General features: G+C 41.1%; 1 protein-coding gene across 5 annotated transcripts; it reads right to left on the reverse strand.

Moving 5' to 3' along the window:
- Positions 1-2,861: 2,861 nt before the first annotated feature.
- LOC143485565 (uncharacterized) lies at positions 2,862-17,622 on the reverse strand. Of its 5 annotated transcripts, none has more exons than XM_076985018.1 (25): positions 17,136-17,622; positions 16,472-16,606; positions 16,091-16,183; positions 15,553-15,717; positions 14,524-14,661; positions 14,141-14,317; positions 13,206-13,370; positions 12,869-12,934; positions 12,582-12,699; positions 12,279-12,384; positions 11,736-11,971; positions 10,195-10,320; positions 9,940-10,066; positions 9,421-9,589; positions 9,108-9,335; positions 8,843-8,937; positions 8,448-8,498; positions 7,803-8,181; positions 7,515-7,691; positions 7,080-7,191; positions 6,607-6,700; positions 6,247-6,418; positions 5,356-5,440; positions 4,916-5,011; positions 2,862-2,877 (listed from the first exon to the last, which is right to left on the reverse strand). In XM_076985018.1, the coding sequence occupies exons 1-20, from the start codon at positions 17,221-17,223 to the stop codon at positions 7,085-7,087; spliced, it is 2,946 nt and encodes a 981-aa protein (XP_076841133.1). In that variant the 5' UTR covers positions 17,224-17,622; the 3' UTR covers positions 2,862-2,877; positions 4,916-5,011; positions 5,356-5,440; positions 6,247-6,418; positions 6,607-6,700; positions 7,080-7,084. The 5 variants fall into 5 exon arrangements, with proteins under 5 accessions (XP_076841133.1, XP_076841135.1, XP_076841134.1 ...); XM_076985020.1 differs by lacking the exon at positions 2,862-2,877 and having other exon boundaries at positions 4,127-5,011; positions 9,108-9,204; positions 9,235-9,335; XM_076985019.1 differs by lacking the exon at positions 2,862-2,877 and having other exon boundaries at positions 4,129-5,011; positions 9,421-9,586.
- Between the last annotated feature and the right edge of the window lie 5,974 nt (positions 17,623-23,596).

Below are 23,596 nucleotides of genomic sequence, written 5' to 3' on the forward strand. Positions count from 1 at the left end.
AACTATAAACAAGGGTAGGCTGAACAAATGACCAACAGGTCAAACTTGAACACAGAACTCATTAACAACCTCTTTCTTGTATGCTTTCCTGTATGGCTGATGAACCTGGGGGATGCTTCAACAGTCAACAGTGGTAATTGTCACATACACTGTTGACTGGTATACAGAAAACTGTGAAAGGCAAACTCATCATACTCTAATGATTGTGTAATTGAAAAAATGTCTGTATAAAGACTCATTGAATAATAAGGAATGGATCAAATAAACACTAAACAAGAAACAATATATTCAAGACGTATGTAGGCCTCAATTTACCTCTGTTGTTGCATCACAGACTTGAGTGTGTTTTTTAGGGGCAAAGTGGATAACTGATGGTCTCTGTGGCAGGTAAAGGTCTTCAGTTAGTCTTTCCAAATCTCCTCCCATGGTCAAAGAGTTGGGGCCATCAGAACATGTGCTGGTCTCATTCTCTTTGAGGATCTTGTGAGATTCTTGAGTGGTGACTTGCCTGTCATCATTTTGGCTTCTTCTGTATGGCTTGATGTGGTTGACACCCAGGTCTACTGACGCACCCATGCGTCAAAGATGGCCACCGTGCGAGTATATACATTAATGTTATTAATATCTCAGCGATACAACATCGCAGACACACGGTTCGAATGTTTTTGAAAACTGGAAACTGTTTTAAAAAAATGTTAATTCATGCTTGAGCAGACTGGCCACAAGATGGCAATACATGACCGAGTTGAAGCACGCCCGTATATGGCTAATCCTTTTATGGCTTGCACAAGGGGGGGGGTTATTGCGCCTGCCTGTGACTGCTGTGACTGCTGTGACTGGCGGATTCAAGTGTCAGTCATTACATGACCGCTGACATCACTCACATCGCCCTTTACGGATGTAGGAGGGTTTTAGGACGGCATTAGATCCGTTTCACCTCGGACAAACACGGAAATACAGACTTTGACGGCCGCTAGCTAGCGAGCTAGCGTCTACTTAACTACATGGCGATGGTGAAGGTATGTTGATGATCGATGACTAAATGAATGTTATTTTGCAATATTGATCACTATAATAGCGGGCGATCACAGATAGGGTCGCGAATTTCGCGATGGTCCCGTGTAGTTAGTTCGCTAGCTAGCAGCTAGCTAGCACCTGGCTAGCTAGCAGCTAGCTAGCATCTGGCTAGCTAGCGTCTACTGATGAACCTGTGTTGATTTCCTGAGGGGTTTATGAAAAATATAAACGATCGATGACTAAATGCAATATCGATCACTATAATAGCGGGCGATCACAGATAGGGTCGCGAATTTCGCGATGGTGTACTGTAGTCCTGTTTGTAGTTCTATGTAGCATCTAGCTAGCTAGCGTCTACTGATGACCCCATATTGTAGGCCTGAGGAGAGACTCGTGACCGATGACCCGATGACCTACGACCTCAGGAAACATATCGCCCTTTGCGGAAGTTTTGGCCGCTTTTTGACGCCTGAGGTAAAAAAACCGGTTTTGCTCAGTAGTTTACTACTACTACTACTAGCCCTTACTACTACTACATAGCGGTTATGAACCTATGTTGATTTCCTGAAGGGTTTTATGAAAAGTATAACAGATCGAAGGCTAAATGAATGATATTTTGCAATATTGCTCACTATAATAGCGGACGATCGCAGATCGGCTCGCGATGTGTTACTAGCTGTCTAGCTAGCCTCCTGCTAATTTATTCTTTATAAAATTATTTTTACTTATTTTTTTATTATTTCGTATTTGTCTTTTGCCTATATGCTTGCTTTGTAGATGTGAAAGTATAGTATATAATAATCTAGATGAGTGGATATGGTTTTGGCTAAGCTGATTTAGCCTGTAGTTCAGGAGTTTGATGGGAGTTTCGTAGTTTGGTGTACACATTTTTGTACACTAATTTATACTTGTATACTACTATATATATTACATGTTTCACTATTTTTGTGAAGCAAACCCTTGTGCAAACATATTTCAAGCAACAATATTATTGATCTTTTAGTAAATGTGTAATTTCATATAAAATATGAAAGAATTTTTGAAAATATGCCTCATATTTCCAGGTTTAGGACCATATTATTTATTTATGCAATACTCTAAGTCAATGTAACCTCATTAGGAAGAGAACTGAGATTGTTCTGAACATTTTGATATGAGACATGTGGGTAAAATGCTATAATTAAGTATGTTTAGAGACACATTTATGTAACCATGCTTAAACAGCAAAAATGCCCATAGTGTGTGTCTGTGTCTCTCTCTGTTCAATAAAAACAAGTTGCTGTGCGCAATTGGCTGCCGCTTCTCGCCGGTGTGTGATTGGTTGTCTGAGAGGTAGCTGTCTTAACAATTGTAAAGCGCCTTGGGTATCCTGAAAAGGCACTATATAAATTGAAACATTCATTCATTCATTCATTTATAACAGATATGCAGATTTATCAACAGCTCAAAACACACAAGAACGCACTTCAACACATACCCAGTTGTCAAGATCAATGGTCATGCCAAGCCAGTAAAATCTGGAGCACACTACAGCTCGAGTTTTCAGGATGCCTGAATGTCCTCCAATCGGAGAGGCGTGAAATTCCTGAAAGCTTTCTTTTCTTATTTTATGGCTTTTCTACTTTTAAAGAAAAGCTGTCCTTCTGCATTGAATATTCATTAACATTCATTAAAGTCGTATAATAATTAAAGAGCTACCTTACCAAGACACTGGCTACATTTAAACAAATAAATGCTCACCCTTTTCAGTAAATTTGGAAGCATACCTCCTCAAATTTAATTTTTGGGAGTTATTATACCCAGATGGGTATGATCCCTGAGAGAGGAAGTTGAATACCTCATCCCACCTGTTCTCCATAGCTATATATGTATAGGGAGAGAGAAGAGATGGGATAACTTTTATAATTTTATTTGGATGTAAAATGGTACATTTCATAGTACATCTCTATTATATATAGAGTACTGAGTATAATGTGCTATATATCTTATCTTTTGTTTGTTTTTAAGGCATGGATTACAGTGAAGTAGAGAGCATGGAAAGAAATCTCTTAAATTTTGCGCTGACCATTCTGAACATTCTAGAAAAGTGGAGGCACCACCACGAATTTGCCTCATGAAATCCTGCCTCATGTCATCTTTGCAAAGCCAGTATGTAAAACATTTACATGTTTATAGGTCAAAATGACAATAGAAACAAATGACAAGCCTGTGGGTCTGCGCATGTGCAAAACCGCAAACGAGCACAACTCGATGCTAAGCACAACTCGACAGAACACCGGCTGTCAGGGGAGGTCAGTGTGAGAGCCTGTGCTACAGGTCCATGAAGAAGGAGTCACCACACAGTTTACGAGTAGGGAGGAGGAAGTGTAGGGCTAAAGCAGGGGTTTCATATTTCAGTCCTGTGTCCACAACACTGCACAGTTTAGCATTAAATTATTTTTAATTTTATACAACTGTATTGTTCTAAAATTGGAATAACATTGAGCTGTTGGTATCCTGGAGCTGAGCTTGAAACTCTATGGCAGTGTTTCTCAGTCCTGTTCCTAACTGCTCCACACAGTTTTAAATATTCCACGATTCAACACACTAAGTATTGAATGTACATGATCTAGCTCCAACTGCTTATCAAACAAACGGTTTATTAAGTCATTAGTGAAGTGGATTATGTGTGTTGAGCTATGTGAATTACCACAAGTAGGATTAAGAGACACTGCTCTAGGAATGAATATATTGGCAAAACAGAGTCCCCAGAGTCAGTCCTGTCAACACTATACTTTGCAGTTTTTTGTGTTCCTCCAATATGACAGTTTTTTACTTAGTTAATTGAAGAAGTGCATTTTAAGTGCATTATCAAGTACTATAGCCTAAATTCCAGCACTTTTCAAATCTGAAACACAAAGCAACATTAAAATTCATCAGGTAGATGTTCCTTCTCCTGTTTTTGAGGGGTGTTTCTTTATTCTACCACATCATATCGTTTCAGACAACACTGCATGTGACGCGGCTAGTATAAACGCCTCCGCCGTTCGCGCGAGGTGTGCGAAGTCGCGCGCTACAGTCACTCGTGAAAGTATAACTAGCTTTATAGGAGAGACACGGACAGCCATCGCTAAAAGGGAGAGCTCTTATGTGATTTAGGAAGACTGAATGTGGATCTTGTGTTTAAAAAATGTCTTTTATAGAATTATTTGTTCAATTAATTGGTTCAACGCAGACAGATTTTTTCATAACTTATAATTAGTAGGCTTGAAATTTACTGGATTCCCAGAGTTCCCAGATCCTGTTCCGGCTCAAATTAAGCTCTGGCTATAGTACAAAAGTAATTTTGTGAATCATAGCTTTTTAATTTTTTAAAACAACCATTTAAGACTCCTAATTGAAAAGGCACATTACGCATACCAAACAACAAAAAGACTATAGATCCTTGTTCCTTGTGCATGTGATAAATTACATTCTGCACAGTTATCTCAGGATATGTCAACAGAAAATAACAATCATAGAACAATATATATCTATAGTCACCATGACAACAGTTATCATGATAAGTGTTAGTATTTCAAAGTGCAAAAAGAGCAGAGCTCCTAGGCATGTTAAACCTGATGTGATTCGCTAAAATCTGTGCTCCTTATTTAAAAGGACTTCTGAGTTTAATGATTTAGCTTTCTGCTAATTTGACTTTCTTCCTCTCTCTTTCATTTAAAGTGCAGGCACAGTAAGAAATGCACAAACATCTCCATCTTCAAGTAGAAACCATGTTGGGGTTTATTTTGGTCTGGAGGTCTGGCTGGCAGCTCTCAGTTGATCGAGAGGTTCTTCACAAACTCGTTTAGGCTCTTGCGGTTCGGCATAGGTGGACAGTGGCCCCCCCTTACGCTTCCACCCCTCCCGTGGACTGTACCACTGTTGCTGGAGGTCCCCAGGAGGTACCAGAGCAGAGGAAGCACCTTCTGCTCAACCAGTTGTGGCTTGCAGGGGTAGAGTTCCCTAACCAGCTCTATAAAAAGAACAAGATAAATAAATCAACCCTGGACAGTACTGGGTTATTGCAGAAGCATTTTCTTAACCTAGAAAGATTTAATTCAATTAAAGTGACAGTATTTGGTAACTATGGTAACTCTCTGGAATGATTATTATCAATATTATAAATATTATTAATAAATATAGGAATTATAGTATTTCTGGTAAATCTTTTATCTTTTTTTTTATCTCTGGCATCTCTTAGCATATCAGTGGAATGACTTTCTGAAATAATTGTTTTTTGATAAATGTATTTGAATTTGTAGAATATTTCTGTATACACAACCACAAAAGATTAGACACTGTATATTGTATACTTACCTGCAACTTTATCAACAAGATCCACTTTAGCTTTTCCACTGAGAAATTGAGCCTTTGTGCAAAACGGTTGAAGAAGTAGTGTTATCTGAAAAAAGATAGATCAAGGACAGTGTTGGTCAAGTTCAGCAATATTTACAGTATGGTAATTCTTTTTAGAAACGTGTCCTGCTTTATCAAAACAACTAATTATTCACATAAAATGTTACACTTTAACTAAATATATATGAACAGTATCTGATAGGAGCACAAAGCTCTGTTTGCAAATGGTCATTTGGAACGCATATGCATAATTATTTGAGTGCATATTAGGCAGAACAAAAGAGCCTAAGCACATCCACTGTAAACTCCATTATTTAACAATCTGCTGTCAGATAACGCAAGATCTCCTGTCAGTCTTTTTTTTCTCTTTATATTGGACTGTGCCTTAATATGAAAGGAAATTTCCATTTGATCTGCACCACAAACATCTAGCCAAAGAGCAAGAACATTCTTTTACCGATTTGTGTGAACCTTTTCCCCAAAGGTAAAACAGAACACAATCATTGTTGTTGTTGTTTTTCTAAAGCCCAGTGGCATGTGTTCTTCAAGATGTTTTGTGAAGAGAGAAAAGAACCCACCAAGGTTATTGATGAGAGCGTGAATGGCACCTATTGTTGCCATGTAGATGGCGTTATTCTTGGAGCTGAGGTGATTGTCCACTATAGCTGGGACTAAGATCTAGACCACTTGGGCCAGGTTGTCTCTGAGCAGTGCTGGCACATCTGAGCAGTGTGATGTGCCAGCATTTAAAATGTGCCAGCATTTAATGTTCTCCAACGTATGATCCCCTATACAGATCACTTCTGAAAGCTGCTGAAAACATTAAAAATCAATTCAGTTCAAATGAGTTACCGGGAACATGTTGCCCACGACCATATATGGGTTGTCTTCGCAGTCGACCACCAGCTGATCAATGCACTTGATGCGCTCCCTGAAGTCTTTTGAACCCAGCAGGGCCTTGAGCTGCTTGACGTACTCCGTCTTGTCTGCAATGCTAAGGATGTGTGCTCTGCTGCTGTCTTTGCTGAACACACACAAGAGAGAAAACACAAGGATTGGGTTATAGTGTCCAAACAGAAAATGAACAAGGCTGCAATCAAATTAAACCAACATCAAAACCATCAAAATTGCAAACATCAAAGCAGTTCCAATCAGGATGCACTTTTTTGTTGTTGTTTTGATTTTTGTTGTTGTTTGATTTTAAATATTCACCTGCTGGCAAACTGAGGAGGAGGTACGCATGACTCCACAGCTGGGATGGAGCGCCTGCCTCGAGCTGTGTATCCTGAGGCATCTCACCCAGATCCTAAAGCCACATCAACATCATGGAGTGATGATATTGAAGTCCACATGTTGCTTCATACTTTGGTTCTATCCCAAAGGTTTCAAGCCGGTTCATTTTGAACCGGTTCATGCTGTCCTTTAACTACTGGGTCTGGGACTACACTGTGCATGCCCTACTGTAAATACACTGTATGGTGCCACGCACTGCCCTGTACTTTAATATTTTTTTACAATATATGTCTACCATCACAGTTTAGATGGTTTTTTTTTGCAGTCTGTTTCACCTAAAGGTTTTGTGAATAAGCTTTGTTTAGTGAGTAAACATGGGGCATAGTGGCTGAATGGGATAAAAAATCCTCATCGTGTATGCAAACATGTTCCATTTATACTCCTTGTCTAACCTGAGTTAGTTCTGAAGTCCTTCTAAAAACCACTCATGTGCAAGAACATCCTCGAGCACAGGACGTTTTGCAGGATCCTTTTGAAGACACCATGTTATCAGATGGCGGCAGTCTGTGTGTGTAGCAACGGGATTAGTTGAGAAAGAAAATCAATTACCATCTGAAACTTCTGATCTGACTGTTCTAATGGCTTATTCAAAGTTTATAAATGACAGAACTGTACAGAAACCTCCATCACTAACAAAAAAGACTGAACAAAACTTTTTATCATTTTAAGATGGTTACAAAATGTTGTATTGCCAATTCTCCATTCTTCATTAGTCCATTTTATCAATCTGTGGTTGTGTATTACATTACCAGATTAAATAATTACATAAATGATCATTTTGCAATTTAGACTTTCTAGTTATCTTGAAGATGCTTCTGCCTTTTCACCTCTGGATGGGTTTCCACTGAAGCACAGGTGTGCCTCAACAATGTCCTCCACCTTCTCAAAGGGCAGATGTCCACAGATAATACTGTAGAGGAGCACACCCAGACTCCAGATGGTGGCTTGACGGCCCTCATACGTCCTGTCAACCTGCCATTCAGGTGGGCTGTATACCATGGTGCCTGAGACAACGAGAGAGAATCATCAGTAACAAAATAAAAAGATTATAATAGTCTCTAATTTGATCCCATTTTTTAACTTGAGGTGCACATTTCATTCCTATGGTGAATAACCTCTAAAGTGCCTGTAGGGTCCGGTCTTAAGCAGATCGCCACAGCCAAAGTCGATCAACTTGACGTCAAGGGTGTCCAGGTTCACCAGAAGGTTCTTTCCCTTGATGTCTCTATGCAGAACTCCACGGTCATGGCAGTGAAGGACAGCCTGAACCACCTGATGCATGATCCGTCGTGCCAGTGGCTCAGGCAGTTGGCGTTGGTGCAAGTTCAAGAAGTCAAACAGGTCTATGCAGGGGACGGGTCGCTCCAGAATCAAGATGAAGCACTTGTGGCACTCAAACCATTCTAGGAGCTCCACAATATGCTCACAACGAGGTGGCTTGCACACCATCTCCATTAAAGCCACCTCTAAGGGGAGACGGCGAGTATTGCCGGGCTAAAATTAAGGAAGACTTGGTTAGTATGGGTTTGAAGTTTTATAGTGGAATTATGGTTAGCAGGTTAACATGAAAGGGATCTGGATTGGTACCAATCATTAGATGAAACCTGAATCTAAAATGTGAACTGTTTTCCATTCGTGTTGTGAGGAGTCACTGAATGGAAAATTAACAGCTTTGCGTTTATAGTCCCTTTACAGTTTTACCCATCTAAAAAGTTCCAAACATTGTTGCAATATTACATAAGTAAAGGTATTGGACTTACAACAGTGATGAACCTTTCTGCGTGATACTTTGGCACAAATTTAATGGCGATCTGGTCACATAAAAAACACAGGAAGTGAAGTTATTTACACAAAACAGACAGTATATTTAACATATCTAAGGGCTTTCAGATGGTAGCCACAGCTTCTCGGGTAACTCATAAATCTGGAGTCTGATAAATACTCATCCACAGATTACCAAGCTTATCACATTGTATAATCAGGATCTTTGTGTTCAAAAAGTGGAAAAAGGTCAAGGTACATTAGACTTGACCACTTGATTGCCATGTGAATAACAAAGGATCTCTAGGGAAAACTCATAGCTCAAAGTTCTAATCACAATCTAAAATAGAAATTAGGTCCCACAATCATTCTTGTATTGTGTGCTGATGCTCACCTGTTTTCCATCAGCCTTGCGGACTCCTGCATACACTGAGCCGAATCCTCCTGTGCCCAGAAGACGTCCCGCAGTGTAACGTGAAGTGAAGCTCACTACATGAAACAAAAAAAGTTACATCCTTGTAACTGCAAAACATTATTCAACATGGAGAACTAGATTTAAAACATTGTTGTGTAATTGTTGTGCAGTGTAAACAGCAAAGCAATTTACGTGCAAGCGCAGTGATCACACATGTAGAAGCTGAAGAGCAGGCAACACTCACCAGAACTGTTTGAAAGGGACGGGCGTGCTCTGATCAGACTGGGAGCTCGTCTGCGTCGTGGCAGTAAGTGTTTAGTAGGGACAGCCGTGGGGGGGCTGGGATGAAGCGGGGGAATCAAACTTTTGACGGGACTTCTGGGGGTGCGTGCATTGCTGGGGCTCGTGGGCAAATCATCCATGAGGACATCGGTCTTAGTCTGGGCTGGAACATTACTGTTCAGCTGCAGGTCTGATGAGAAGGAGGTTCATAGGTAAGCGGTAAGGTAAAGTTCTCAGGAAACAGGAGGGGAGCGTTTGCCGAGGTCAGCCGTTACCTTTCAGAGGTGCCGCGTCGTCTGGGCTCACGTCCCTCACCGTGTGCCTAAGGCTGCGCTTCATTCGCTGCGTGTTCTGCCGATCCGTCTGTGCGGCTGGAGCTTCTTGCTGCTCCAGACGAGGCTGACGCATCTTATATCTTGGAATCCTAGACACCTTTGTCCTCTTCTGGGAATACACACGTACGAATCACCACAAAACATGGAGTGATGATATTGAAGTCCACATGTTGCTTCATACTTTGATTCTATCCCAAAGGTTTCAAACCGGTTCATTTTGAACCATGCTCAACCACTGTGCATGCCCTACTGTAAATACAATGTGTGGTGTCACGCACTGCCCTGTACTTTATTATTTGTTTACAATATATGTCTACCATGACAGTTTAGATGTTTTTTTATTGCAGTCTGTTTCACCTAGAAGTTTTGTGAATAAGCTTTGTTTAGTGAGTAAACATGGGGCATAGTTGCTGAAAGGGATAAAAAATCCTCATCATGTATCCAAACATGAATCGCCACCTTGGATTTCAGAGTGAGGACAGTGTCCCTGATGGTTGCCAGGTCTTTGGCAGGGATGTACTTTTCCACCATCTTATCAAAGTCATGGTGGGAGGACAGGAACAGCAGCATACGCCGGCCCAAGCGCCTGAGACGAGGAACAGACCCCAAAACAGGAGAGAACCGAGAGTGAGGGATCCATGACTCACAGCATCTATTACTATCTGGGAAATTGAATAAGCTTTGTAGAATTCTCGTTCTGATCACAATACTAACCTGGTTTCTTGGGAAGAGTCCTGTGCCAACTTGGAGACTGCAGGAATAATTCGCTCTGCACCAATCTTCTCTACCAAAGTAGCCAAGTGCCGAGCAGTACACTTTCTTACTGCAGCATTCAGATGACTTTTGAGGAAAACAGAAGGAAAAAAATTAGGGCATTCAAAAAAAGAAGGTAATAACTATTAATCCATCCAATCAATGTATACAGTACAACTTTTTGCTTCTATAAAGAAACTTAATACCCTTATGTATGATCTACGTGCACAATCAAATGATCATATTCTATTCAATGGCTTAGTTTGCAACAGTTAGTGTATATATCAGACCCTCCAGAAAGTCGCGATGTTGCGATTTGCAACTTCAACGCAACTTCAAGCAAACCCCGCGAATTCAGGGCGGTGTTGCAACTTCAGCCAATCACCGCAACTTTCCCGCAAATTTGACCAATCACTGATGTCGTATTGATGTGACGTCGACAAACTCCCGCCTTACTTCCGTATATACGTTCAAGAGGAGCAGACTGAAAGCAGCATGAGCGACGAAAATAACGGCAAAAAGATCGGGAAAAGCAGTATCCCAGTACACTACATGAAAGCGGGGATAAACTGTCCAGATCCGACCCGCGAATTGATTATCTATGGCCCCCTGGATGATATTTAATTACTATTAGAACCGACCCGCAGGCCACAGCCGCCCGATGGTGTTTTGCACGCACAAACACTACATTCCCCACAATGCAACGGTAGCCCGCGAAGTCACTGCAGCGCACGCAAGTGGCGAGGGTCTGAGATAAAGTTTATAAGTTTAAACTTTAAACTGAGATAAAGTTTATTTATCTCTGATCCATATCTATGAGTTACTAGTTCGCGCTGGCGCCAACCACTGGCGATTGATCTCGATATAATAATTAATTTGTGTCCATTTTACAGGCCGCCTGGTAACAACTTACGTTCGCTAACCCCGCCCCCCGTCAACAATTAATGTTCGCCACCCCCTCCAGGTTCAAATCTCACTTCAAGCGATCTTGAAAAGTTGGCAACCCTGAATAAATAGGTAAATAGATCATTAAAATGTACTACTAAATAGAGGAAACCATACAACATTTACTCCCTATTGTAATGTACTCACAAAAAAGCAAAAACACACCGCAACTTCCATCGCAATTTTTTTGAAAAACACCCGCAACATCAAACATTTTAGCCCGCAACAATCACAAAAAAGGCCCGCGAAATCCTGGTGGGACTGATATATGTATTTTTTAAACAGAAAATGTTTGTATGTCCTCTGTGAGCTAGCTAACTAGCCTATTCTTTAAGTGGTGTGAAGGGCAGTTTGGATCAGCAGAGCGGAGATGGAACTCAATAAAAAAAATATTTAAGAGGATAAATAACTAAAAATATTGATATAGGTCGTGGCAATATTTTGAAAGAACAATGGAGAAGTAAAAACAGCAGCCATAATCAGTGTTGTGTTAGCTTCTTGTGACTGTTGTTGCTATCTGAAAGCCACAGTTTAAAGCTCACTGCATGCTAACTGACCAGAGTCCTCCAGCAAGAAGGGCGTTCATGCTCCGAATGGGGGTGCAGTTCTGCACCATGCTGTCCAGAGCTGTGTCCACGTCCTGCCTGATGAAGCCATTGGACTCCGCTGCTTTGTGGAGGAGGACCTTAGCTGTAGCCTCCACTTCCTGGTCCATCCCTTTCTGCAGGCTGGAGTACAACTCCCTCAAGGACACCACCGCCATGCGGGACACTGCAGAATGCAGGTGCAGTACCTGCAGGAAAGACGACGTTCCAGCTCGTTTCAGCCACATCCAACACTGCCACCGCCATCTTAATAAGTATAATCCACCACTGCAATGTGTTATGTAGGCCTAAATACCTTAATCACTAATTACAGTTAGATATGCCATCTGAATTTCAATTAAATGAGAAATGTTTTTAAAAAAAAGGAATTTCAAAGTACTATGCTAACTCTGACTTGAGTTTGTCAGCAACATCACCTGTAATGTGTACATGCTGATGGCTGCCAATTTTAGAATTCAGAAGACAGATACACAGTCAGCAAATATAGTGGCTTACCTCTTGAATAAGAACAATACAGACATCATGAAGCCTGCTGCCAAGCACATCAGCGTGATACTGAGCCAATCTACGGATGAACATCAACCCTTCAATTTTCTTCTCCCTGTATAAAGATATTGAACATAGACACACACTGTAACCATCGGCTACTGAAAGTAAAAAATGCTACAAGAAAAGGGACAAAGAGGAAAAAACTTCACTAAATACATGCATACTTACCATATATGCAGAACACCATAAATGACTTGCTGTTTAACCTGCCCTAACCAAATGCTTCAGAATTTTGCAGGTGTGACTTACCAGTCATCAGAGCTAAGCAGTCTGAAGCTCTGAGCGAGAGCGAGGTCTGGTTTGTAGAAGGGCTGTAAAATCTGATGCTCATGGGGATCCTCCCTGGGAGTTCCTGGTTTGAGTTCATCTAGAGAGGAATACCAGAACCCAAACAAACTGACTAGGACTTTTAGGGCTACCAGCTCAACTTTGGTTCAAATCAGCTTGAAAACTGACTGCAAAACATTATTCAACATGGAGAACTAGATATAAAACATTGTTGTGTAATGCAGTGTTAACAGCAAAGCAATTCCAACCTCTGCCAACTACTCCTTCACACATGTCGTCAGCAGGGACTGCCCTGGTGCTTTGCACTTGAGATCCTGAAAAGCACAATACATATTAACACGTACTCCATCAAAAATCCCAAATATAACTTCTGGTTTCATAGTGGTTTCTTCATGGTGCAGAAAAACATGTCCATGGGTGCAGGCATAGCAATGTACAAGAGGATCAGCAGGGGCTTTTTGTTTGTAGTATAGGGCTTTCAAAGCAGTTTTTACTCTTTTAATACTTTTTTTACTTTTTTTGTTGTTGTTGGTGCAGCAAATGATTTTGGATGCAATTTCCAGGAGAGCAAAAGAGTGAGCTCACCTTTGGCAGGCCTGAAGGCACGGAGAGGCTCTCGGCCAGAAGGTTTGGGGAGTGGAGGCAACTTTGTGAAGGTGGGCGGAGAAGGCCTCATCAGTCCTGACGAGGTGACTGTCGTGCGTGAAGCGAGCACAGGCAGTGGGGGACACCTGCTGGAGCCAACTTCACCTGCATGGGCGAATAAGGCCATTAGCAGAAATTACCTCACCATAACATTTCTCAGTGCCTTAGTACTACGTTGCATATGTTTCTTTATCTGAAAGTGCCACTGAAATATGATTCAAGCAAGATGGACCGAGAACGGCAACATCTCATATGCATCTTGCTACAATTCATGTAATGGCAGCACAATGAATTAGTACTGAAGAACTGAAAGCAGGGCATCCGTGAGCCCAGAAGCAGGAAGACATTTATCAGAGCTTCAGTAAATGTGTGACCCAGTTTTAGTTTAGCTTAGTTGTGATTCTTTTAGTTTATTGCATCATGAAGTCTTACATTTAAATACAATTTGATTCAATTTAATTATTTCGGCACAATTCAAAATTATTTTAATTCTGATACTGGTAGATACTGAAGCGCCAAACTACAGTACCGCCTAGCTCTGCTAATGGCTAGCACATGTCGCCTCTGCTAGACACTGTTCCATTACTGAGTGAAACCAGGTCAGATGAAGAGCATCAGTATGAGTATTTTGTACATTTGACAAGTGGTGACTATAAATGATCCAAGTATATGCACATTTTTTGGTTAAAATAAAATTCATGTAGTATGTATGACACCACAAAATTAGGTCTGCTCATCACTTTACCACTGACGTGGGAACAAGTGCAAGACAAGCTTAGTGCAAGACCAACTTAACTTAACCGGACACCCAAATAACCGGCCATGCCTCACTGTGTGTGCCTAGCACGTTCTTAGCAACGTAGCCATGCGCTCACCAGTACTGTCCCTCCACGGGCCCGGGTCTCTGCGCCGAGGGCTCGTGTCTCGCTTGTGTCGTCTACGATGCAGAGTGGGAGTGAGCTGCACTCCCGGAAGAGTGGCCAGAGGGTAGGAGGGCAGTAGGAAAGACCCGGGGGGGTTCCCAGACAGCAAGCGGCTGGATTTGGGCAAACCTGCATGGGAAAGGGCATCCATGCTCATGAGTTTAGCTCCGTTCACTTGACACCTGAGTGAAGTTTCTGACTAACTGATCTCCTTGTTCCCAAATATCGTATTTAGCAATATTTTAACACAAAACAAATGATGCAACATTATAAATTCTACATTTTGTACAGGTATTTCAATGACATATAAAGTAAAGCCAACATCAATAAGTCACCTCTACCAGCATCACTGGGGTTAGCTGCTTCGAAGATGTCTGGGAGCAAGGGTTGAAGATGTCTGCCGCTCCGGTGAAGTCTCCCCACTCTCTCTCTCCTCCACCCTGGAGAGTGGAGCTGGGGAGGCTCCACTGAACCTGGACATGAAACACAGGCAGAACTGTAGAGGACACGTTCAATCTTCAGACCAGCATATGAAATTAAGACCTGCAGATCATACTGCATTTTAAATAACAATAATAGATTATGATAATCGATATTTTGGCATGGCTCAAATGTATATCAAGAGTAGCATTAAGTGGATAAACGAAATGTGCTAATGAATAGGAGCAATTTGAATAACATTTAAGAAAACTTTTATTCATAATCAAATCTGCAGATGGCAGTGAGGAGCAAAAGTGGCTATGGGAGAGCTCTGGAAAGCTCTGGATCGGAACAGCGCAGGCCTGGGGAGTGGGGTGCTGGCACAATCAACTGACTGCAATAAAACATTCAAGTCTAGTCTTGCTTGTAAGCTCACATTGCCCTTGCCAACAGAAGTAGGTACAAAGCACAAACTCCTTATATCACACAGACTGCTGCTGCTTGACGCTGTCCAGGTGATACCCAATACTTAAAGAAGCCATGTTATATAGATTACAAAGATTAATAGATATATGCTTTAGCAGCAGTCCAGATGAGGTATCAGAAGCCAGCAAAGCAGCATGACAATGTTTTGTTTAGATTGTTTGGGGGTGTACTAAAATAGTGATAAATGACATCTGTAATCCATATACATGTATTATCAGTATTATACTATGCTGGTATAACAATGATTCGAAGCATTATCACCTTATACTAAACACAACCGCCTAGCAGATGAGTGAACTGATGGTGTTACAACTCTCCCCATGTTACAACCATACCCGGTCTCCCCTATAGGGTTTTCAAAGCAGTTTTAACTTTTTAAATATTTTTTTTTTACTTTTTTTGTTGCTGCAACAAACGGTTTGGATGCCATTTCCAGGAGAGCAAAAGAGTGAGCTCACCTTTGGCAGGCCTGAAGGCACGGAGAGGCTCTCGGCCAGCAGGTTTGGGGAGTGGAGGCAACCTTGTGAAGGTGGGTGGAGAAGGCCTCATCAGTCCTGACGAGGTGACTGTCGTGCGTGAAGTGAGCACAGGCAGTGGGGGACACCTGTTGGAGCCAACTTCACCTGCATGGGCGAATAAGGCCATTCGCAGAAATGACCTCACCATAACATTTCTCAGTGCCTTAGTACTACGTTGCATATGTTTCTTTATCTGAAAGTGCCACTGAAATATGATTCAAGCAAGTGGCTGAGTTGCTGTTAATCGCAAACACTTCCATTTCCTTATAATACAGCTGACTGTCGAATTTTAGGAGCGAGGAAATTTCACGACTGGATTTATTGCACAGGTGGCATACTGTCACAGTTCCACGCTGGAATTCACTGAGCTCCTGAGAGTGACCCATTCACAAATGTTTGTAAAAACAGTCCGCGTGCCTAGTAAAAATATCTTATCAATGTCTATATGAAAGAAGACAGTTATCGATGAAGAACCCACCAGCAGGCTGGAGGTAGACTGGATCCATCTGCCTCAGAACCTTGCCTTGAACATGGGGCTGAGCAAGGTGTCTCTGCCTCTCCATGTCAGGGCCTAAATGCAAAACACCAACGCAGGGCACAGAGGAAGCATGAGCATGTACTGTTAAGATCATCAGGTTTATAAGAAGGGCTACAGTGCCATGTGAATTCATTACAATGTTGAAGAATATGTGATGTCATATTTTCTGATAAAACTGATGTTTTACTGGTCAGGTCATGTGCATAAAGCTGATGGTTCTGCACCTCTGCCAGACCTTACAAACAAATGTAATAAATACTTCATCATGCATGGTTATTTGGTTTGTTGAATACGCATGTAATCTTCAGTGTTACACAGTACCAGTGTGGAGTGGTCCTTCTACAGGGATGTTAACATGGCCGACATCTGAGGGTCCCGCCGTACTTCCGTGAGGGAAGGGTGCTGGTCCACAGGGATCCGTGTGGATCACTGTCGCTTGGGGGTTGTAGGGCACACCTGAAAATCCCACAGCAGGTAAAGTGAAACCCAGCACGCCTCCCAGTGAGGCTCAAATGCCTTGTAAGTGTTTCCCAATGAACAAGTGATTATAACAAGGGCTATGGTGCCATGTGATGTCATTAGAATGTGGGGAGAATGCTTAAGAATTTGTGAGGTCATGTTAGAAATCTGTTTCTTTTTAAAAATGTTTATTTTTATTTGCTTTTTCCATGGCCACATGGACAATGTTAACATGGTGGGATTTATGAAAATTGTGCTGAGTCAAAGAAATCAAAGAAATAACCCATGCTCCATTAATTATATTATCCTGTACACATGAAATAAAGAGCTTGACAGTCATCTGTAGAATAAATATACAGGTTATTTTTCCGAACCTTAGAAACCTACTATATAAATGTGTATACATATTTAACTTTTAATTATTATGAATAAGCCTATGGAAATCCATACTCATAAGAATTAATATACTGTCTTACATAGAAGTATAAAATTATGTACAGTATATATGAAAATGTATTTTTCTCACCATGAGTGGTAAAACCTGGTGTGTATATGAAGTGGTTCTGTTCCTGCCTAGGCCTAGGCTGGTCGGTTCTCCTGGGGAAAAAACTCATTCTCCACCTGAAAAATAGAAAGAATAGAAAGACAGAAAGATATAGAAGAAATAGAAAGATTTGTTAGATTTGTATGTATTGTAATTAACAGAGCAAAATGTCTTGCGACTTGTTCTGAGCTTTTCAGCATCAAAACTGAATCCAAACATTCCACCTTCCCAACCAAACATTCTAAACCAAACATTCCAAAGTTGAGTAGCACGTGATATCACAATTTCCAGTTTTTCTAACCAAAACACCAAATCAGCCAGACTGCTACAATAACCTGATGCCGCCTGGCTTGTACCCAAAGGGTTCATACCAGAGACCGTATATATTATATATATACATCAAAGGAATGAATTGAAACTAGCTAGCGGTGGTACGCTAACGACAGCTAGCGTCGCAACAGCGGGTGGAAATTATCATACAGTTAAGCCCGCCCACTAAGAGGGAAGACATGATTGGTCAATTTTGCTGTCTGTAAACGAACAGCGGGCATGACAGTCCTGATAGGGGGAGACACAGGCTCACAGGCTTCCACTTAACCCCTCACCTTCCAACACAGATTGAATAGACACGGTTGAATAATGTATTTCCTTATATTTTTGTCATTGTTTAGATGTCGATTGCCAAACTGTAAGTAGATCAAATAAATTTGGATAAATTATATTATATATATTTATGTTTTAAGAATATTTTTAGGCCCTCTGAGAGTACATACGGTCTCACTCTGGTCTCAACACAGCTCACTGTCAAATACTGCCCACTAGTGGGACAGGGATGTAGTACAAGTGACAAACTATTTTTAAAAAATCATACATTGCATAAAATTATACACATAATCACCATTACTAGGTTAAAAGCAGGAATGCTTAGATGTATAATAATTTATAGCTATAGTAAATTATATATGCTGTTTCAGTGTGCCTAAAAATACACCATTCAAAGAAGTATGTGGATTATAGTTCTACTGTAAATTAAACATAGAAGTTATTTTTGTTGTATAGTCAAAGTCAAATTTATTTATATAGCTTTCACAGTACATGTCACAAAGCAGCTTTACAATCGTATGGGTCCCTAATGAGCAAGCCAAGGCGACAGTGGCAAGGAAAAACTCCCTATGGTGGTGGGGATTAGGAAGAAACCTTGGGAGGACCAAGACTCAAAAGGGAACCCATCCTCCATTGGGCGGCCCGTTAGCACAAGTCCGTGGTGTGCAGGATGGTTCTACAGATAATGTTTAAGGTCCTTGTTCCCCGGCCAAGTAGTCACAGTCTTTTTGGTGTAGATGGTGAGCCTCAGGTAGGAGCATCAGCACGTCCTCTTGCATATAGTGTCATTAGCGGGCACACACACAGGATGTGGGAAATCTCTCTTATTATTTGAGTGTTTGGAGTTGATTTAAATGCTTTAGCTAATATTACTGTCATTTAATTTCCCTCACAAAAGTCCCAAAAACAAACACAAAAAGCAAGAACAAATGTTCAATATAACCCACAAGCACTTAGTGTTGTGCTGAAGTCCTCCCTGAGGCCGGTCTGCAAAATCTGCCATTACACTTATTAGCTATACAGTGCTTAATTTGTAAATCAAACAATGCCGGAACGCAAACAGCGGCATGAGACAAGGGGTCACTGAGGTCAACAATGTCACCGGATCGCACACAAAACGTAACGTTTAGGCGCACAAATGTCAAAATAACAAGCCAATTCGTATATATATATATATATATATATATATATATATATATATATATATATATATATATATATATATATATATATATTACTTTTCAATTATTTACGTGTGTTTTAATGAACTGAATCTGGTATTATAAATGAGGAAAAGCACTAAAATATGCATGACATGGGGTCTCAGTGACTGGGTTGGAGTCTCTGTTTGTCGTTAAGTTCAGATGTTCACTGTTTTTGACTAACAAAAGTTAAGGGGTTTGTTGACAGGTTAGACAGATACATGTCTCAGGATTATGTATAACTTGAGCATTATTTTAATGTCAGCCTATCCATGTTCTGTATGCAATCTATTGTCATAAAATAAGCAAACGGGTCCAGGTTCCATTCTTGGGGTTCTTATGCCATGCACATTTTTTTTCTCCATTTTAAAACACTTTTTTTACTCAGCCCCACCCACATTGATCTTAATTAGCTAAATAGGTCAATCAGGTTTTAGAAAAGGTAAAACACAACGTGTGATATAGGATCCCCAGGACTGGTATACGGAACCCCTGAATTAAACAAAGTCATTACTAATTTTGCTTACCCTCTTACAGATTGGACTTTCTGATTCAACTCCTGTTGTGCTGAGACACGCATGCTGTTCACATGTCGCAGACACTGCCCTATGCAAACGTATAGTTGCTTTGCTTTTTCAAACTGCACATTTTTCTCAGCTCAGTGTGCCAGTTGTTCCCCCTGTGCACAGCTGTACTGAAACTGAACAGTGCTGGCACAAACCTTGGACAATCGTAAGTTTATAATAATCACACTAGATGAATGATCTAATTTAATGCACTTCTTCTTTCGGCTATTCTCTTTCAGGGGTCACCACAGCGGATCAAACTCCTCCATCTGGCCCTGTCCTGAGTGTCCTCCACTGACACCCCAGCCACTCTGATATCCTCTACCACTGCATCCATAAACCTCCTCTTAGGTCAAGAACTCCACTGCTGTCTCTCCCAAACATTTCCATGCCTCCACTGGAATATCATCAGGTCCAACTGCCTTACCACACTTCATTCTCTGAATTGCAGCCCTTACTTCCTCCTTGCTCACCTGAGGCACTTCCTGATTCACAACCTCTACCTCTTCTAACCTTCTTTCCCTTTCATTCTCTTGATTCATCAGCTCCTCAAAATACTCCTTTCACCTTCCCAAGACACTCTCCTCACCAGACAACACATTTCCATCTTTATCCTTTATCATCCTAACCTGCTGCACATCCTGCCCATCACAGTTTCTCTGTCTGGCCAATCTGTACAGATCCTTTTCCCCTTCCTTAGTGTCCAACTTCTCATACAGCTTGCTATATGCCTTCTCTTTAGCTTCTGCCACTGCTCTCTTTGCCTTGCGACACATCTCCTTGTACCTCTGTCTACTTTCTTCATCTAGCTGAAAATCCCAATTCTTTTTAGCCAACCGCTTTCCTCTCAAACTTTCCTGAACTTCCTCATTCCACCACCACGACTCCTTGTCTATCTTCCTCTGTCCTGAGGTCAAGTACCTTCCTAGCCACATCCCTCACTGCATTTGAAGTTTCATCCCAGGTATCCAGAACACCACCACCATTACCCAGTACCTGCCTCACCTCATCCCTGAATTTTACACCACAGTCCTCATCCTTTAACTTCCACCACCTGATCTTAGGTTCCGCTCTCACTCTCTTCCTCTTCTTCACCTCCAACATCATCCTACATATCACCATCCTATGCTGTTTAGCTACGCTCTCCCCGGGTAACACCTTGCAATCACTAACCTCTTTCAGGTTTCGTCTCCTACAGAGGATATAGTCGACCTGTGTGCATCTTCCACCACTCTTATGTTACCCTGTGCATGTAACCCATGTAGCCTATCTGTTGACCTGGTGTGCTAAACCTTAAGCACATTCTCTGCCTTACACTCATTTAGAAATTCTAAAACACACTTTTTGCAAAACATTAAACACAGTTGTTCACATAAGACATTCAAACATTCAAAACTGAAAATCATGTGTTTCTTTTGGAAAACACTGCCACGCAACTGCTACACTCACCTACCAAAATCCATACCCAGTCCTCCTCACACGTTACAACACTTGAGCTATGTATGTTTAAATCAATAGTGGTTTAAATTGATGTCCACACACTCAGTCTGTATTGTCTATCTTTTTGCAGGCTTCTACCCAAGACAATTGCATGCAAGCACCTGGGAGATGGTCTGACTTGCCAGTGGATGTACTGATGCCGGGGTTGGATGTGCCATTGCCACAAGAGGACGTGCTGATGCTCCTACCTGAGGCCCAACATCTACACCGAAGGGACTGTGGGAACTAGAACCATAAATGTAGAACCACCTTTTGTCCACAAATACGGACTTGTGCCAACAGGCTGCCCAATGGAGGATGGGTTCCCTTTTCAGTCTTGGTCCTCCCAAGGTTTTCTTCCTAATTTTTTATTTATTTATTTAAACTTTATTTTACCAGGGAAAAATCCCATTAAGAACCTCTTTTTCAAGGGAGCCCTGGCCAAGATGCAACAACAGCAATACAGTTACAGCCAACAAATAAAATTACAAAGTTAATTAAAACAGGTGCATGTGAGGGAGGCTCTCTCTCCCTCACTTCCTAATCCCCACCATCATCGTGGGTTTTTCCTCGCCACTGTTGCCTTTGGCTTGCTCATTATGGATCTGGAGCCATACGATTGTAAAGCTGCTTTGTGACAACATGTGTTGTAAAAAGTGCTATATAAATAAATTTGACTTTGACTTTATGATCACAGTGTACCCTTCTTCTGATGGCTACTTCCAGCAGGATAACTCGCCATGTTATAATTCATGATTCATCTCAGACAGATTTATTGAACACAACAATGAGTTCCCTGTACTCCAGTGGCCTACATAGTCAGATCTCAATCCAATAGAGCACCTTTGGGATGTGGTGGAACGGGAGATTCGCATCATTGATGTGCAGCCGACAAATCTGCAGCAACTGCGTAGCAATCACATGATGCTATCATGTCAACATGGACCAGACTCTCTGAGGAATGTTTCCAGTACCTTGTTGAATCTATGCCACAAAGGATTAAGGCAGTTCTGAATGCAAAATGGGGTCCAACCTGGTACTAGCTGTAATGGTGGTGAACCCGAGGGTAGAGAAGGATCCATTAGCAGGTGTAAAGATGTTGAATTTTAATATAGAAAAACAATGAACTGAAGTCCCAAAAGGGGACGACCCCAAAGGGTAGACAGGCAGCAGCACAAAAGGGCAAGACAAAAACGGGAGAGTAAAAACCAGAGAAGACTAAGAGCAGCAGACAAAGGTAACAAAAGGGCCAAACAGGCAGGAGGATCAAAAACACAGAGCAAGGATCAGAAACCAGAACATCAATCAGAGAAATACACAGGATCACAGCTTGGTAAAGACACTCAGAGAGGCAATACTTCGCACTGGCGACTTGTGAACAGAGTCCTTAAGTAGGGTGTGGTGAATAGTAAATTAGAGTCAGGTGTTCTGGTCAATATTCCAGCGATGGCGCCCTCTGGCGGTCACGGGCGTGATTGCCATTCCTGACACTAGCAAGGTGTGCCTAATAACGTGGCCGGTGAGTGTATATACTATATATACTATATTATATAGTGTATATGATTGTGATGGAAATTGTGTTATACTGATTACAAGAGAATTGTGAAGTGTGATTCAGTATGAAATCATGTGCTCATGTGTATGTGTGTATTATGACCTATGTTAAAGGAATGTGCAGAGGTAGAAAACACTCTTATCTGCCTTGACCCGCGGACCCATCAGCTGTTTCTATAAGCTGCTGCTTATGCTAAAACATGAAAACTACTGTCAGGAGAGAATGCACATGTAAGGCAAAAACTGTCTACTGTGCATTCTGCCTTGTTTCTCAGTGTGCCCAAATGTAGTGTAAACATGTGATAAGAACCCCGCCTACTAAACGGTATAAAGGAGGGGGACGGTTCTCTCTCCTCTCAGCTTCTGTTCTAGACTGAACTTTCATGCTTATTTTGTCTATTAATAAATTTCTCTTTTAACCACGCCTGAGTCCTCGTATATTTCAGAAATTTCCACGACAATGATAATGAATTACATGAATGGTTTATACCTATTATTTTTACATTTTAATTATGACCAAAACTGCTATATTTATTTAAAATATCATGGGTATACATTCAACATAATACTAATGCTACTCCCACCACTAATAATAAAACTACTGTAAATGTTTTGTTAATTTTCCTTAGCTCAAGGACAGTAACGTTTCACTGGGGGCCATCCCGTTATTTACCACTAGGTGGAGTATGGATGCCATGCAGGGCTAAATGATCACTTAATTCTACATATTTTAAATCTATTTTAATTATCTAACAATAAAAATGAATTATTGTAATAATTTAACCATCAAGCTAAAAAAAGTCTAGATCTGGTACCATGGAAATGTCTTCAGAAGGTACAAGGTGTGTGGAGCACAATGCTAATAAATCTTTTTTTCTTTTAAACTTTAGATAATTCTCCAGTGGTCTGTTTCTGTATTCATACAAGTGCTAGAGCCATCATAAGCTCTTTTTTGAGGTTCTAATTTCTGTAATCCATGTTAAATTAACTTATTCCGACAGATGCACATGAAGTCAGAATCACATGCCCACTCAACAGG

Source organism: Brachyhypopomus gauderio, unplaced genomic scaffold (genome assembly GCF_052324685.1).
Source record: "Brachyhypopomus gauderio isolate BG-103 unplaced genomic scaffold, BGAUD_0.2 sc37, whole genome shotgun sequence".
Taxonomy (NCBI): domain Eukaryota; kingdom Metazoa; phylum Chordata; class Actinopteri; order Gymnotiformes; family Hypopomidae; genus Brachyhypopomus; species Brachyhypopomus gauderio.